The 18,201-nt window shown below is 40.8% G+C and overlaps 1 protein-coding gene across 3 annotated transcripts in view; it reads right to left on the minus strand.

Annotated features, from left to right (window-relative positions):
* Positions 1–12,868, minus strand: part of nsmfb (NMDA receptor synaptonuclear signaling and neuronal migration factor b) — a 55,231-nt gene extending 42,363 nt beyond the window's left edge. For all 3 annotated transcript variants that reach the window (XM_051422312.1, XM_051422310.1, XM_051422309.1), the window contains exon 1: positions 12,388–12,868. In XM_051422312.1, the coding sequence (XP_051278272.1) occupies positions 12,388–12,458 (71 nt within the window). In that variant the 5' untranslated portion in view covers positions 12,459–12,868. The remainder of the gene's footprint in view (positions 1–12,387) is intronic.
* Positions 12,869–18,201: the final 5,333 nt, after the last annotated feature.

Below are 18,201 nucleotides of genomic sequence, written 5' to 3' on the forward strand. Positions count from 1 at the left end.
ACAAATACTGTCTCGTATTGAAAAATAAAATGCACTGTCCCTTACTGAATCAATGTGGGACGATCCTTTATTATACAAGACTAGCATAGTATAGCAGTGGGGGCATAACACACACTTAGTGCTTTTGGCTACTGTAAACACCTATCGGTATCCACGACAGGTTCTTCCCTAGCTGCCTGTTTTTACAGGAAAGGCGCAAATATGAGGAAGCGAATAGCACTTCCTGTTTCATGTGGACTTTATGGGTTAAAACGGGGAGAGTATCATTGCCTGTTTATCTGCACAACACACTTGAAGGCTGGTTGATGACTTCATTAAAAAGTGCTTGCTCCGCTACACTCTACTGACAACAAAGGCCATGAGTCAGGCAATTACCTATATCTCCCAAGAGATTGTAATTGGGTCCATCAATTGGCACTGGAGGTAAAAACACAAGTATCTCATCTAAAGAGACGAGAGGCAGGATACTCGCTCATGCAGGAGCAGCCTGGGGTTCAGATAGGGTGAGACCTTTCTGTTCGTCTGCTGACATATTGCGATAATATTGGATTTTATTAAGGGGGCACTGGATAAGAGCTGGAACACTAAATGACCATAATATATTTATCTGGAGGGCAGGCAGGTTATGAGTTTTGTGGCTTTAAAACTTTCCATCCCATTCTCCCCAACACCCCTAAACAGAACGCACACTTACACACACAGTGGATATTTTTTAATTGAAGAAATTTGTATCATCTGCTCACTAAACAGTTAGTTGTACCTCTGCTTTGTTAAATGAACTCCTTTCTTATGAAAATGACTATAATTAAAACATAAATTTCAGATAGGATCCATCAGCTCAAGGGGACAGTTGTAGGTGGAGCTTCATTGATATTGTAATTCCTTCAGAAGGTTGACGGGGGTCATAGATTAATTAATGATCTGCCGTCAATCTCAGATATCTTGGAGTGTTTTTTTCTGAGCAGGTTTGAATTTTATTCAATGTCAGATGTAGGGTTGGGTACTGAAGCAATGGCCCCTATGGCATTGGTTCCTATGCAACCAGAAACTACTGGACTGAATCCCCACACAGATGCTGGCGTTTTACCAACAGACTGCAAAAATTAACCTTTAACACCTCAAGTGTCCTGATGCCAAAGCAGCTGGTGAAAGAGCTTTGATAATCTTGTTTCAATGGGGAGCTTTAGTATGTTATAATGGCAGGTTTGTGTCTCTGTGGACTAGAGACATTGAAAAACAACTTTGAATGGCCATGGTATTTGTCCAAAAGCTAATTCCACCAATATGCCGCCTGAACCTAAATCAGTGTTTAATTCAGTGAATCACTTCACAGTATTAAAAGGGGAGGAGGAACACAAATAACTCCCACTCCAACCATTTGTTTTGTTCAGTTTAGGCCTATACTACAGGGATTTCTATTGCTTTATGCTTCATTACATTCAACCAAAGGGGTTGTTATTATACAGCATGCTATCAATAAATATCGTCATTGTTTGCAAATTCCAAATAAATGTAAATGGACCTGTACTTGTATAGCGCCTTTCTAGTCTTCCGACCACTCAAAGCGCTTTAACACTACATGCCACATTCGCCCTTTCACACACATTCACTCAGTGATGGCAAAGCCCATCGAACAGAAACTAACGCATTCATACACATTCACACACCGATGCACAGCATCAGGAGCAATTCGGGGTTCAGTATCTTGCTCAAGGATACTTCAACATGTGGCGGAAGGAGCTGGGGATCGAACCGACCACCTTCCGATTAGTGGACAACCCGCTCTTCCTCCTATCCACAGCCGCCAATGTAGTATTGCAAGTTAGACAGTGTGTAGACAGTAGTACATGAGACAGAAAAAAAATGGCTGTTTTCATTCAGGCCTAGTGGATTCTTGCAAATGGCATTAGGAGCACTAGGAGGAGCCAGAGGAACCTGATTTCACAGATTATCTGTCTCATGTACTACTGTCAGGATGTATTGAAAGTTTCATCAAATATGACAAAAATTTATTTTTATTACAGTTACCTACTGCAGCTTTAAGATTGTTATTCTAAAATATCGTTAGCTTTGGGTCGGATAGCTTGCATACTCATTATACCCTGCCTGCTGCATCCATGGGTTATTGGCCCTCTCTCTTATCTTTTAAATTGTTTTTCACTACCTAAAAATAAAGAAATGCTTTAATAAAGCCAACATGCCATAACATAATTAACAGGTACTAAATATTATCAATCAGCACTGTCGATTTAAAACTCTTGTGTCGTATTTGGCCTTGAAAGCCACTAGTAATTCTGACAGATTTATGTTTTATAGACGGGAAGATGTTTTCTAGCCAATTGCCACCCTGGACCATGCCCGCAGCTAATCTGTGCAGAGATTAGGACAGGGTTGCTGCTGGTCACACGGTCCTGTGGGAAAGAGGGCATGAAATCCCATTTTTACCAAAATGGAAACTATTACTGCCTAGAAACTGTTGTGCTGTGCACTTCCTTTTAAACGTGACTCAAAACATTCTTAAAATATTAAAAGGCAAGGATAGCTTGTAAGTGCTTGTAATCTTTCCTATCGAGTGGCTGATCAAAGCAGTTGGCCTGGTTTTGGTGTGCTGTTCTACAAAGATTTTTCATAAATGGGACAGGGAGGCAGTTTGGGCTATCAGCAAGTGCTTCAGGCGCAGTGCATGAAAGAAAACTAATTTTCCCCAACTTCGCTTAAAAACTGAGACATAAAACACACAAGAGCACAGTAAAATACAAAGGGATTCTAAGACATTCAGCAACCTTTGTAACCTTTTCCTTCTTTCTTTGCACCATCCTCTTGGTGCATTAAAAAAGAAGCAGTGTGTGTTTTGGCATTAAACTAAACTAAAATGACGATGAAAGATATAAACTATTTAAATTAGACATTTTAAACAGCATTTTCCTGATCAACCCCAGCTCTGCCAACAGAATCCCAGCCACATAGCCAAAACCAATTTTATAAAAAATGGAAAATAGGGGGTCACGTGGGACCGCAGGGAAGATGGCAGCACAGTAGGAGAGCTCCTCATGACCATCAGCTAATTATGTAAAGTTGGAGACATACACTTCGTTCTTAGTCTGAAACTTGAAGTCCTGTGTTAAAGACAAGAATTAATACCAGTTCCCGACCAAAAATGTGTACTTTCCCGGTAAAATGTCGGATAACAGCAAAGCTAACTTTTTCAAAGGGGCGGCGACGAGAAGTAAGATAGCCTCAAAGACCAGTCCAACACCTGAACGCACCTAACCGACACCGACATGTGACAGCGACCCTAAACCTGGAGGAGGGTTTGACGATAAAACAATGTTTGAGGAAATACGGAAAATGAGTGCCACTCTTCAGGTGGTGGCGGCAGATGTTGTCTCAATTAAGGAGACAACGAAAGAGCTTAAAGATGCGGTGGAGAGCATACAAGTGAGGCTGGGAGAGGCAGAACAACGGATATCGGACGTGGAAGATGTAAACACACGAATGGAGGAAAGCATGGAGAAGTGTGACAAGAGACTGGAAACACTGTGAATGCGAGTGGAAGACCTGGAAAACCGCAGCAGGAGAAATAATGTAATAGTGGTGGGACTGAAAGAGGGCAAGGAGGAGACGGGCAAAGTTGTTCAGTATGTGGAAAAGATAATTTCTCAGGGGCTCGGGCTGTCCGGCAATGTGTTTGAAATTGAGCGTGCCCACCGCTCTTTGGCACCCATACCGGGCCCGAATCAACCGCCCAGGACCATACTGATGCGCTTCCTACGTTCATCGGCCCGAGACAAGGTGCTGCAGGTGGCTAAGGAGAGAAGTGGGATCGACTGGGAGGACTGTAAACTGTCCTTCTTTGAGGATGTGTCCAGAGAGTTGGCAGAGAAAAGGAAAGCATTCACTCCAGTGAAGAGACGTCTGCATGAGCTAAATGTGAGACACAGGCTGGTCTACCCTGCAACGCTCATCTTCACATGGAAAGGACAGAAGAAATCTTTTCGAGACAGCGAGGACGCAGAGAAGTTTGTGCGAGATGCTGAATAGAGGACCGGGGGACTTTATGGAAAACCAGACGAAGGGTGTGTGAATCTGTGGGAACAAGATAACTTTGATGATGGTTTGTGGGCGGCAGGAAGAGCTGTGCTGTCTCGAGCTTACAGGATGCGCCTCACAGACACGATTAATTTAGTTCAGGTTAATCGGGGGGCAGGATGGGGGTTAGTTAGAAACACCGAGTTCTGGGTTGCTTTAACTGGGGTTATGTTTGTGTTTTGCATGTTTTATCTTTGCACTAAGACAGTATGTCTAAGAAGGCCTAACGTTTTGGACAGCGTCTTGAATATGTGTTTAGTTATTATTTAAACCATGATGAGAGAACTGAGGTCAAAGAGTATTTACATGTCTAGAAATTATGGCTAACCGGTACATTAATATAATATCATGGAACATAAATGGATGTACCCCACTAAAAGGAGGAAGGTTCTGACATATTTGAAATCTAAAAATACAGATATAGCATTTATTCAGGAGTCTCATATAATAGGAGATGAAGAGGTAGGGAAATTTAAAAGAGGTTGGGTAGGGAAGGTTTTTCATAGCTCATACTCTAGTAAACAGAATGGGGTGATGATTCTCATTAATAAAAATCTAAGTTTTGTCATGCTAAAACAACACAATGATGAGGACGGTAGAATTACTGGAATTGAAGCCTTGATCAATGGAATCAGGACAGTGCTATGTAATATATACGCCCCAAACAAGGAGGAACCTGATTTCTTTCATGAAGTTAATAGAGTGAAAGGAAACATGCAGGGCCAGGTCATACTAGCAGGGGATTTCAACCAGGTAATGGACGAACTAATTGATAAGAGTAAGCCCAGTGGTTTCACCCAGGGACAGAGCTGCAATTCATATGCTGACAGAGGACTTAAGTTTAGTGGACATATGGAGATTGGTGAACCCACGTAAGAGGGGATACACCTTTTACTCCCACTGTCACAAATCTCATTCAAGGATTGATTTTTTTCTGATGTCTAACTCATTAATAGACTCAGTAGTGGACTGTGGCATAGGGGCTATTGCCCTCAGTGATCACGCCACAGTGGAGTTACATGTTGACCTGAACACAGATAATGTGAAAAGAGGACGTTGGAGGATTAACACTGTGTGGCTACAAGATGTGTCATTTAGCAATATGTTATCAGAGGATCCTAAATCTTTTTTTGAAATTAATATTGGCTCTACAGAAACAATTTCCTCGGTTTGGGAAGCATCTAAGGCTTATATAAGAGGGAAAATTATTGCTCACACCTCAAAAGTGAAAAACGAGAATGCGAAGAAAGAAAATACATTAGACAAAGAGATCCAAAAATTCGAGAAAGAATTGGCAAGTCACTATTCAGATAATCTATACAAAACTATTTGTAATATAAAATATCAACTACATGATATATATAATAAAAAGGCTGAGTATGCCTTATTTAGGCTAAAAACTAATTTCTATGAAGGGGGCGAAAAGAATGGCAGATTATTAGCGAGACAATTAAGACAACAGGATAATTCCAACAACATTCCAATGATTAAGAAGGATAATGGCGTAGTAACCTCATCAGAGTGGGGTTTTTAAAAATTTGTATGAAAATCTTTACACATCCTCCTGTGCTCCAAATCCAGAAGACATAGAGACATTTTTCTCAGGTATTCATCTGCCTTCCGTATCTAATGAGCAAAAAGACATGCTGGATGCTCCAATAACAGAGGAAGAGGTTAGGACTACTATCTCATCCATGAAAACCGGGAAGTCGCCTTCCCGGTTGAATATTACAAGAAATATATTGATATCCTGGCCCCCATATTGCATAAGGTGTACATGGAGGCGTTTGAGAGCGGCTCAATGCCTGGTACGTTTAATGATGCTTTAATTTCTCTTATATAATATATAATGTTTTAAAGAGTTCGGTCTAGACCTGCTCTATTTGAAAAGTGTCCTGAGATAACTTCTGTTATGAATTGGCGCTATACAAATAAAATTAAATTGAACTGAATTGAATTGAATTATTCCTAAAAAAGACAGAGATACCTCAGATCCGTCTAATTTCAGACCTGTGGGGGTAGATTGTAAGATTTTGACAGACCTTGGCGTCACCTCTAGAGAAAATACTGCCAGACATTATACATGGAGATCAAGTAGGTTTTATTAAAAAAGGGTCCTCAGTTGATAACAATTGAAGGCTCATACATCTGATGCATATGAATTGCTCTAATCCGGTACCAGTGGCAGCTCTTTCACTTGATGCTGATAAGGCTTTTGACAGGGTGGAGTGGGGTTTCCTCATGTCGACTCTTTCCAAATTTGGGTTGGGTCCTGGCTTTTGTAACTGGGTGAAGATACTTTACTCTAGCCCAAGGGCAGCTGTTTTAACAAATGGGCTGATATCTGATTTTTTCTGTCTTTCCAGGGGGACAAGACAGGGATGTGCTCTCTCCCCATTGCTCTTTACTATGGTTCTTGAACCATTAGCTGTAGCAATCAGAGCTGATGTGAGGATTAAAGGTGTGCAGGCAGGGGGTAGAGAGCACAAGCTATTTATGTATGCCGATGATATCTTAGCAGTGTTAGCGGACACTGGGGACTCCCTGCTGGTGTTACTTGAATGTATCGAGTCATATTCTAGATTATCAGGTTATAAAATAAACTGGCATAAATCGGAATGTTTGCCGATATCGCATACATGTCACTCTGGGGTTATCACTTCATATGGCTTCAAGTTTCCACCTTCAGGTATAAAATATCTTGGCATTCAACTAAATCCAAATCTGGATGAAATAATGCTCTCAAATATGGAACCACTCCTCCAGAAAATAAAAATGAACCTGGATAAATGGGGAAAATTGAAGCTCACACTGTGGGGAAAAATTTATGTAATTAAAATGGTGGTTGCACCACAATTCATTTATGTCTCCATGATGTTGCCAGTCAGTATAGCACCACAGCTGTTTAAACATTATGATAGAATTATCAAAGACTTTTTATGGGATAAAAAGAGACCAAGGATTAATATAAAGAAGATGTGGTCAATGAGGGAAACGGGAGGTATGGGTCTACCTAATGTAAGATTATATAATCTATCATTTGAAATGTCTAGAATGATAAAGCATTGCAAGGGGATAGATCATGAGCTGAGCTGGATCGAAATTGAAAGGGAACTAGCTAGCCCGTTTGAACTTCTGGATGTCCTCTCACATGGTGTAACAACTTCTGGGCATAATTATTTTTCAAACCCAGTGTTGTCTTCTCTAAAGCAGTCTGGAGAGAAATTCATAAGATATATGGTATTTCGCACTTAAGACAACCTTACACCTCTCTATGGTATAACCCAGCCATACGTATTGGGAAGAACTCTATTTATTGGAATCAATGGCTTGTAAGAGGGATATGCAAAATAAGTGACCTGTGTGTGGATGGAGTGTTCATGTCGTTTGCTGATATTATGCAAAAATATAATCTGGAATATAAAGGTAATTTTTGGAAATATTTACAAATAAGAGACTGTATCACAAAGGGTAAATTTAGTCACAACAAGAATACATTGATGGAAGTTTTGGACCTACCTAGTATAACACACAGAGCAGCCATATTCTACAAGACATTTAATGGTATACGAGAAGATATGTGTAAAAATCTGAGGATCATTTGGCAGAGAGACCTAGGGTGTGATTTGAGTGAGGAGGATTGGTTAAATATCTTATCAAATACAGGGAAACACATGAGAGAGGCGAAGGGGAAATTTATTCAGTACAAGATAATTCATAGATTTTATTTCACCCCTTCAAAACTACATAGAATGGGCTTAATAGGAAATAATTTATGTTGGAAGTGTCAGATCGAAATAGGGACATTTTTACATGTAATTTGGGGATGTAAACTGGTCTACCCGTTTTGGGAGAAAGTACTGGAACATGTGAGTAAATGGCTGGGTGTGGTGGTACCTGTATCACCAAGACTGTGTTTGTTAGGGGACCAAACAGAAATGTCAAATATATCTAAATATGAACGAGGGGTTTTAAAAGTTTGGATGGTCACAGCTGCTCCAACAATTCTCAGAGCATGGAAGAGTACAGTCGCCCCAGATGTTAAAAAAATGGATGGAAATAATGTCAGAAGTTGCATCATATGAATGCATGTTGGCTAGAATTAACAACGAAGAAGAACATTTTAGGAGTGCCTGGGAACGTATTGTTTTGTAGGTAGGGCATATGAAAAATTTGTAGACATGTTGCTGAAATTCTGGTTGTTTCAAAAAAGGAAATGTCGATTTGCAGGAGGCTTTTGTACATGGGGTTGTATGCTGGATATACTGTCTGTTGATGTTGGGGTCAGTGTTTGTTCTAGAGTTTGATTGTATGTTTATGTGTGTATGAATAAATAAAAACTTTAATGACAAAAAAATAATGGAAAATAGTTGGATGGCCTGACTGTACCGACAATAATTAATTCCAGTAATTTCAGGTTAATGACAATATTCAGCCAGAGAGCAATAATGCAGGACTGCAAGGTTTGCCTGATTCATGCCTGATCCCTGACCATGTGAGCAAATTTCCAAATACACACAACATTTTATCTGGACAACAACATTCAAGAGTAGCGTTCAAGCTGCAATCTCTGTGGCTTCAAATTAAGCCAACATGGAAGTAACAAAAACTGCAGTTCCTGAGGCCAGCTGGGGCTTGCTATAGCAGTGAGTCAATCTCCATAAGGCTCCATAATAAAATGGTCAACTTTACAGCAGAAATAAACATGTTTACAGCCTGGTACAAGAAAGAAATGTCATGTATTTGACATGAGTCACAGGCATGTTTTTTTTCTATATTTTTACACTGTGTGCCTACTCAGAGACAATAAAAATGATGCTTTGATGCTGAAAACCTGTGTAGGCCTACTTTTTCCACATAGAAAACTGATCAATAAGGAATCATTATTATAATATAACCATTTTGAGTTTTCCTTATGGGAGATCAATAAAGGAACATCTTATCTTATGAACATTCAATAAAATCTTATTTTCTTCCCATCCCTGCTTCTCATTCTTGCCTGTTCCTGATCCTGTGGAGGCTCAGATGTCTCATGATTACAGGGCTGTGGTCCATCAAGTCATATGAATATGTGTTTTCTACATCATCAGAGTCAGAAATAGCACAAGGATCCCTTTTTCAAACTAAACAACCATTACATCCATAGGCAACCTGAAGCTGGGTGTTTAGGTACTGATGTTTGCAGTACTTTCAAGTGAAATAGTGAACAGAGTGAAATATGTGTGAGATACTGGGTCAAAAGGAGCGTGCTGGAGAAGGTGATCCTATTAAATAGCTTTCTTCCAGTATAATCCCTGATCTGCATTGCTATTCATTTCACACCCACCGAAAGACAAAGACGTGGGATTGGATTTGTTAGAAATAGGTGGAACAGCTTTGCCCCTGCTCATTCACAGCACAACAGATAAACTCAGATCACCCAGCACGATCCAGACACCACTAATCCCAGCTTGGCTTAGACAGAGCGCCTGGGATTCAGGCGAAGTGCTATTGTTCACTGAGAGTCATTACACTCCCTGTCAACTGGAGTGCAGCCCATGATCACTAGATAGATAGAGTGGGAAGTACATATGAGCATGGTCGCCTTGGCTGTGGTCCACATGCGTGTCTGGGATGCAAGCTGCAATTTATTGAGAGTTAAGCATGAGGTGTGAAAAAAGCGAGCAAGGCTGAGAGGGAGGCGATAAACCGATGAACAGCAAAAGAAAGACAGAGATAAATGGAGTTGGATATTGTGTGCAAAAGAGGGTGTGGTGGTGAGTGTGCAAGTACATGGAAAGGTCATACAGTGTGTGCATGTGCATTTGTTTTAGTGCATCTCTGCACAGGATCATTAAGAAGAAAGTAGGTGTGCACACACGACCGAGAGAAGGAGCGTTTCACTCGTCTGCTTCTGCCTTCTGAGGTCAGCAAGTGGGCGACGCAGACCGCATCTCCTACCACAGAACATTAGTCATCGCGCAGCCTTCGGACCAAAAACACACTGATCTGACATCCGTGACACAAGGACCTTTCATGGCATGACTCATATATTCAGAGGTAAATGTCATTGGAATTAGTCACACGTCCAGTGAGTGTAGAGGAAGTTTTTGGATGGAAATACACATTCTTTCTGCAGACAGTAGGCACATTAAAGGAAAAACAAGTCAAATTTCCTCAGGTTATGATTATATATGGTACAGTTAAAACTGCAGTAGGTACATTTTTATAAAAATAACTGTCATATTTGCTGAAACTTTCACTATATCCTGACCGTAGAACATGAGATAATCTGTGAGAAAATCAGGTTCCTCTGGCTCCTCCTAGTGCTCCTAAGGGCATTTGCATGAATTCGCCGGGTCTAAATGAAAACAACCAATCAGAGCCAAGAAAAATAGTTGACTGTTGGCATCAAGGGGCATCCAGTACAGACACTGGGAATGAGACTTAACAATCAACTACCTTTAAGCCTCCAACCCAAAGCTTGTTTGAATCTTTCTTTGCTCTGATTGGTTGTTTTTGTTCAGGCCCGTGGAAATGCCATTTGCCACTAGGAGCACACAGAGGAGCCAAAGAATATAGTAAAAGTTAGAGTAAAACTACTGCAGCTTTAAGAGCAAATGTATACTCATAAGGTTTGGGTGATTATGTAAAGGGATATATACAAAAACTGAGATGAATTACCCAGATATGATAGAATGTAATTTTGACACAAACGTGTCATCTAAAACTACAGTGTGTTTAAAACAGCTGGAAAACAGTTTTACTTTATTATAAGTTATTCGTTGCTAAAGCTGAATAATTTAACTATTGCTTAATCTTCAGATAATTGTCTAAATTAATAAAATCAATGTCTGTCTCTCTCTCTCTCTCTCTCTCTCTCTCTCTCTCTCTCTCACCCCAACTGGTCGAGACAGACGACCACCCACCTAGAGCCGGAGGATCTGTCCTAGGTTTCTGCCTTTTAACAGGCAGTTTTTCCTTGCCCTTGTCGCCAAGTGCTTGCTCATGGTGGTACTGTTGGGTCTCTGTAATTAATGTTATAAAGAGTTCGGTCTAGACCTGCTCTATTTGAAAAGTGTCCTGAGATAACTTCTGTTATGAATTGGCGCTATACAAATAAAATTGAATTGAATTGAATTGAATTGAATTGTTTGGTCTAAAAAATGTCAGAAAATTCTTTTTTTAATATCTGCCACAGTTTACCAGAGCCCAAATGATGCCTTCAAGGATCTTCTTTTATATCACCAGCAGTCCAAAAACCGAAAAGAAGTTAAGAAAAGAAAAAGAAATTCTCTGATTTTAGCATCTCAAATCTCATCTTCCTTAGTCCTCTATGACAGTTAACTGAATATCTTTGGGTTGTGGACAAAACAAGAGGATGTCAGTTTGGGCTTTGGGAAACATTGATCAACATTGTTCACTCTTTTCTGACATTCTATGGACTAAACAACTAATCTATTAAGAAAACGATCAACAGATTAATCCATAATCATTCGATTCAACCCTACAACTGAACAACTATGGGCTTCATCTCTAAATAAAAGTATTTTACTGTAAAAAAGAAAAGCCAGAAATCAGTTTGATGCAATCATAAGTTATTCATAGGAACTAAATTCACATTGTGAGCCTCATAGATTTTTGCATTCAGTATAAGAAATGCAAATAATTAAAGACACAAATTTCAGGAGGAATACTGACATATGCAAGAGCTGTTATCCTTCATTGAAGTGCATATTAATCACAAAAGGAGACATGGACATGGTGGTACCGTTGGGTCTCTGTAAATAATGTTAAAAGGAGTTCAGTCTAGATCTGCTCTATTTGAAAAGTGTCCTGAGATAACTTCTGTTATGAATTGGCGCTATACAAATAAAACTGAATTGAATTGAAATTGAATTGAATTGAATGGAGCTTGTGAATAAGTTTTTGTCGCTTTGAGACAAATGAAGTGTATAAAAAATCGGCTGCAACTTGATGAACTGGTTTTGTAGCCTACATTCAGGAGAATTCGTAAATTAATTGATTTAAAAGAATAGTCTACTGTGATAAAATAGAATAAGAGCTAGAATCCAAAGTGCAACTAATGAAGGAGATTCGCAGAGGAGGAGCAATATTACGTTAATCAGAATGTATTAGTTCATAAAGCTAACTGGAATCTCCTCTTGTGCTTTGATTTCCAACTGTAATCTGTGTACAGTATGTTAAAGGATGGACTCGCTCTTAAAGCCGCAGGATCGTCTCCTCTGCGCTCCGCTGGTTCACTCCGTCACCACCGACCCACCGACCCCCAGCGACCACAGCCCCGTTCACACTCACCGAACTTTTGCGGCAACGGAAGATATTGCATCACTCCTCAGATTCTTCCTTTTGGACACGGCACTTCCCATGCTGAAGTGGAAACGACCCAGGAGAGAAAACGCGGACCATTCCACAGACTGATCGGCGAGGGAGACGAACAGGGGAGAAAAACACCGCGCGTGGAATTAAGAACCATCCGTGGGCTCTCCAACGACTGGCGGCTATTTCATGCTGATCATAGTGATCTGTTGATAATAGAAGCTGAAGGTTCCAGAAGGATGCAGGCTGAGCGTGGAGCGCAGCAGCTCTGCCGGAGGATGAACGGAGTGCGGTGGTGCGCTGCGCTCTCCTCTCCTCTCCTCATCCAACTGAAGCTTCCAGGAAGGAAACGGAGACCATAAAAGGAAGATCAACCCGCCTGCCTCGTGAACGGCGTGCACACGTGCGGGGTGGCCAAAAGCCTAACAGAAGATAAATATGCAGGATGATTGGAAGTGAGGAGACTAGTCCACAAGCTCCCCTGGTGCCCTATTCTTGGAAAAAACGCTGCAAAAGTAAGCTATAGGGCGCTCCTAAGGTTAACAAAATTTGATAAACTACCTCTAGGGTGCCCTTCCAGTGGAGAAAATATGATAAAGTGCCCTCTAGGGTGTTAATCCTTATCATGAACCGGCTCTAAGTTCAGACAAAACAAGGGAGACTACACTGATAATGAAGGTTTTTAAAACAACATTTATCAAAGGAGACATATTATACAAAATGCACCTTTTTAACACACATATTTGGCCTACCAACCCAGAAACTGTGAAAATAAATTAACTCAGTCCTTTTTTTGTGGGCTGGCAGAAGACCTCAGCTCCAACATCAGTTCCTATTTTGCTTCCCTTCCTATGTCAGAAGCATAGCACCACCTCCCCTCTGACTAACCACCTACCACGGAGAAGAGGTGCCTTTGCTGCTGTCAGCCATGTTTGGCCGGCAAGCCCCTGCTGTTCCTGAAAGCCTGGAGCCACAGCTGCCCTGATGTTTGCTGCAGGGACCAGCACAGAAGTCTACATGTCCTCCTATCATCAGAGGAAGATACATACTTTATTTTGGATTATTTATTTATTTTTGAAATGTGACTGAAATGTTCCCACAAGGACTGCAACTGCTTTGTCAAAGGAGTACCAGCTCACGGACCGATACGGACCATCTGTCACCCAACTTCACACTTGGAAGCTGTAAGTTTTTCTCTATTTAATGTTGTTTTACTGTTTATTGTGTAGGTATTAACATGCTGTGCAGCTAATGTGGCTAACACTGTAGTAACACTGGCTGGGCCGATGTCGGACCTTCTGTTGTAATATGAGGGACAGTCAGAAGCTGTGTGACTGTTAAGCCTCGTGAGAAGCTAAAAATACCAGGAGTAGTAGGTTGGAGGCTGGTGATTGTTTTTCATGTTAGCACGACCCGGCTGTTTGTGGAGTCAAACCGCGACTAATAAAGGTTTTCCGATCCATATATTAAGCGTTTCTGCAGAACTCGTATTACTGATGATATAAGTGCAGGTCCAGTGTAACATCTCCTACTCATATCGTCTCCTATTGTATTACAAACAACAAGGCTCACTGCTAAATGCATGTTTTTTTTACCGGGAACTCATGTAATTCGTTTCTTCATCAATAATTGATTAAATAAATTACCTGTTATCATTATAGCACTGTGTGTAGATGCTGCCATTAGCTACATATTTGAGATAAAGTTGGTAACCTCAAACTGTTTCCTTCATAAAGAACACCACATCATCACTACAGTTAGCTGCAACAAGCGACCCACCAGAGACACTTTATTTTAGTTTATAACTGAGGACTACTTTGATCCACAATGAGCCGTTGTACTTGTAGTGTATTATATTATACTTTATTATATCAGTGAATCTGCCATGTTTTCCAGGTGATCTGAGTGACCTGATGAAGCTCAGGTGTTCCTGGACCCATCAGAGGACAGTGACAGCTGCAGCATCACACATCAGGATGAACACTGACCTAATAACCTAATAAAGTAACTTGCCTAATAAGCATCTTACTTTATTAGATGAGTATTTCCTTCAGTTATGTTGACATGTTGTACAGAATAAAGTATTCCAGGCAGGTTTCTGCCTCATTATGTAAGTTTCCGTGGTCTCAGTAAACTAATGTGTACAAAGAATATAAGAGATGGGAGGTTACAGTAATCATTCTACTATTACTGTGATTACTTTGATACATTTACTGGCTGTTTCTTCACTAGAAACAATTGTTTGATTAATGTTTCATCCCGTCTGTTTCGTATGGTAACATCCTCACATCCGGGTAATTACAGTTTACATTATATATTATGCTACATGCACATGCTAACACATTTCCTCTTTAGCTCCTCACAGCAAATATTTTTAACTTCACTGGGCTGTGTAGCCTGTAGGTTACTGCTCACTGCTGTACCTGTAAAGACAAGCATAAAACACAGTGTTGGTTTTGATAGTATATACCTGAGGAAAACGTCACAGAAAGCTGTAATCCTAATTGTTGATGTTGTTCCTTTCTCTGTGATTTCAGGTCAGACTCCCGCTCTAACATGTCCGGTAGTGAAGGTTTTAGTTTAGAAGCAGTTATTGAATTCATATTCACGGTAGAAATGCTAAACTCAGTAACAGTGAGGAGCTACCTGCCTAAACACCAGCAACGCTGAGGCGGAAGTGGGAGGGCTGATGCTACGGCCTTGTCATAATGCTGACCAATCAGAGCAGACTGGGCTTTTTCAGGAGGGGGGCCTTAACATCGGTATCGGGTAGTACTTCGAGGCACTTCCACATCCTGTGTGTACCTGGTGACTGACTACAAAAATTCAGATGACTTGCAGATTTCATGAACTCACACCGAAATGTCTACTTCTCACTGATCAAAAGGCAGGCATTGACAGACACTGTGCAGCTCCAGTCTGCCTGTCATAATCTCCCAAGTTCTAGATTGAAGCTGTGAATCCCTGACTTTAATATGAAGAAAACCCCCAGAATGTCACTGCTAATCAGGCGCTTGGGCACAGTGGACTGTAACAAGACTGTCAGTGTATACCAACTCAGCACATGAGGACAAGTCAGTCAAGTCAGTACAACACAAGTGAGAGGCACAGACCTCTGAAAAGCATATACAAGAAAGAAGGGTATCTGAAACCAGGGTGAGGTGGGGTGGGGTCAATTTAACAGGGTTTTAGGATCTTTACAATCTGCTGATTTCAACAGTTTGGGCAATTACTTTTTAAAATGTAATATTACTAGTTTCTTTCAGTCTTTCTCTCAACCAGAAGTCGTTGTCAAATGAATGTACGCATATAGTTATATATCTATAGTAACTTTTATAAAAATAACTTTTTGTCATTATTGCTGAAACTTCACTGTTTTGACAATACAGACTTTTTGGGACCCTGGGAATGAGATTCAGCAATAAACTATGTTTCTTGGCTCTGATTGGTTGTTTTTGTTCAGGCCTGGGGGATGCAAGGAAGAGCCAGAGGAACCTGATTTTTTCACAGATTATCTGCCTCATGTACTACTGTCAGGATATAATAAAAGTTTCAGCAAATATTACACAAAGTAAAAGTTTTTATGTAGCTATAATTGCCATGTTTTATTTGAGTATCCAGTCACAGATGAATAGGTTATACAGCAACAAGTATATTTTATTCATCAATGCTACAGCTAGATAGCAAACAAAAACTCAAAGTAGAAAAGACTCAGACCCTGAACCCACAAAGTCAATTGAGTTATTATAATAGTAGAGTTAATTAGGTTTAGTGAGAAGGTATGACTAAAATATCAGTTTTTCTTTAAAGTATATTTTTTTGGGCTTTTATTGCCTTTATTAGAGTGACAGCTGAAGACAGACAGGAAAGGGGGCAGAGAGAGGAGATGACACGCAGCAAAGGGCTGCAGGTCGGATTCGAACACTGGGCCGCTGCAGCAAGGACTAAGCCTCGGTACATGGGTCGCCAGCTCTACCCACTGAGCTAACCAGGCGCCCTAAATATCAATGTTTTTCATTCTAACGAGCCCAGTGTTGTACACAGAACCAGCCCAGGAGGAGGAATTTGTCACGTACCTGACCTCCATGAAGCAGGGTCAACTCCTCACTGTATGCAGAAGACCACAATACCCCATCCATCACTCCACCTCTCCCTTACTTCCCCCTGCCCTCCTCCTTTGTTATCTCACCTTCTTCTTCCTCTTTGCTCTTCCCTCGCTCCGCCTCTCCACTCCTAGCATGTGAGGCCAGTCGGGCAATGGTAAGCAGTGCGTGTTAACAAATCGATTGTATGACTATGAAAGCAGCCATCAGTTTTTTGCTGCTATAGTGTGGCTCCCACGCCCATCCACAGTGACAGTTCTTCTCTACCCAGGCACACAATCACACACAAACACACATAGGCATTTGTATGTGTGCTTCCACACGCATATAATCTGTGTGCCTCATGCAGAGGAAACTCAGACAGTGAGGGATTTAGCATGTCCAATAAATGCAGTCAAATGGAAACCTTTTTTGATTGACCCCTATTTACTTAGTGTTATTACAGATTGTAAATATGATCCAATCATTATTTCTGATCATTTCATTATTAAGGTAACTCTTCCGACTCAGAGGACAAAACGGACATGGCAGCTTGACACACTCCTGCTGGCTGATTCAGACTTTGTGAAGTTCATTACAGAACGAACAGATTTCTTTCTGCAGGTAAATAGGACTGATGGCGTCTCAGCCTCAACCCTCTGGGAGACACTTAAAGCGTATCTCAGAGGACAGATTATTTCTCGCTCTGCTTATATTAGGAAAGTATAAGAATATTGAGGAGCTATTTTCAGAAATTAAGGCTCTGGACGGATTCATATCTGGTTCTCCGACCCCTGATTTGATTAGGAGGAGAGTAGGCTTACAAACTGAAATTGATCTCTTAACTACCACCCAAGCGGAGAGGCTCATCTTTAAGTCCCGTAGTAGATTCTATGAAGAGGGGAATAAACCTTCCAAACTATTAGCTAGTCAACTCCGCCAATAAGCGGCGTCCTGTATTATTTCGCAAATTATGCTACCTGATAGCTCATCAATGGAGGATCATCAGGCTATTAACAACTGCTTTAAAGAGTTCTATTTTAAATTATATTCTTCAGATTCAACACCAGATCACAACCAATTTGACGCTTTTTTTTCTAATCTGAACATTCCTACAATTGACTCTGACTCTAAAAAACGATTGGAACAAAATCTGACGCTGGAGGAAATTAACAATGCAATAATGTCCCTTCAGAGTGGAAAAGCTCCTGGCCCGGATGAGCTTCCAACTGATTTTTATAAAAAATTCAAAGATAAACTTGCCCCTCTTCTTCTCTCAGTCTATGCAGAACCACTGGAGAATAACATTCTTCCGCCTACGCTCCGCCAGGCATCTATTACACTGTTATTAAAGAAGAATAAGGACCCTCGAGATTGCTCATCTTATAGACCAATCAGCTTGACAAACTGTGACGGTAAAGTGTTCTCAAAGGCCATTGCACTCCGGCTTGAAACAGTTCTTCCTCATGTCATTTCGGAGGACCAGACTGGGTTTATCCAGGGCAGACAATCCTATTTTAACCTGAGACGATTGTTTAATATCATCTATACTGAATCTAGCACTCCATCCCCAGAAGCAGTAATATCGCTTGATGCCGAAAAGGCGTTTGATCGGGTTGAGTGGGATTATCTTTTTCATACACTTGGCATGTTTGGTTTTGGCCCTAACTTCACTCACCTTATCAAGCTCATTTACACTGATCCAACTGCC

Source organism: Dicentrarchus labrax, unplaced genomic scaffold (assembly GCF_905237075.1).
Source record: "Dicentrarchus labrax unplaced genomic scaffold, dlabrax2021, whole genome shotgun sequence".
Taxonomy (NCBI): domain Eukaryota; kingdom Metazoa; phylum Chordata; class Actinopteri; family Moronidae; genus Dicentrarchus; species Dicentrarchus labrax.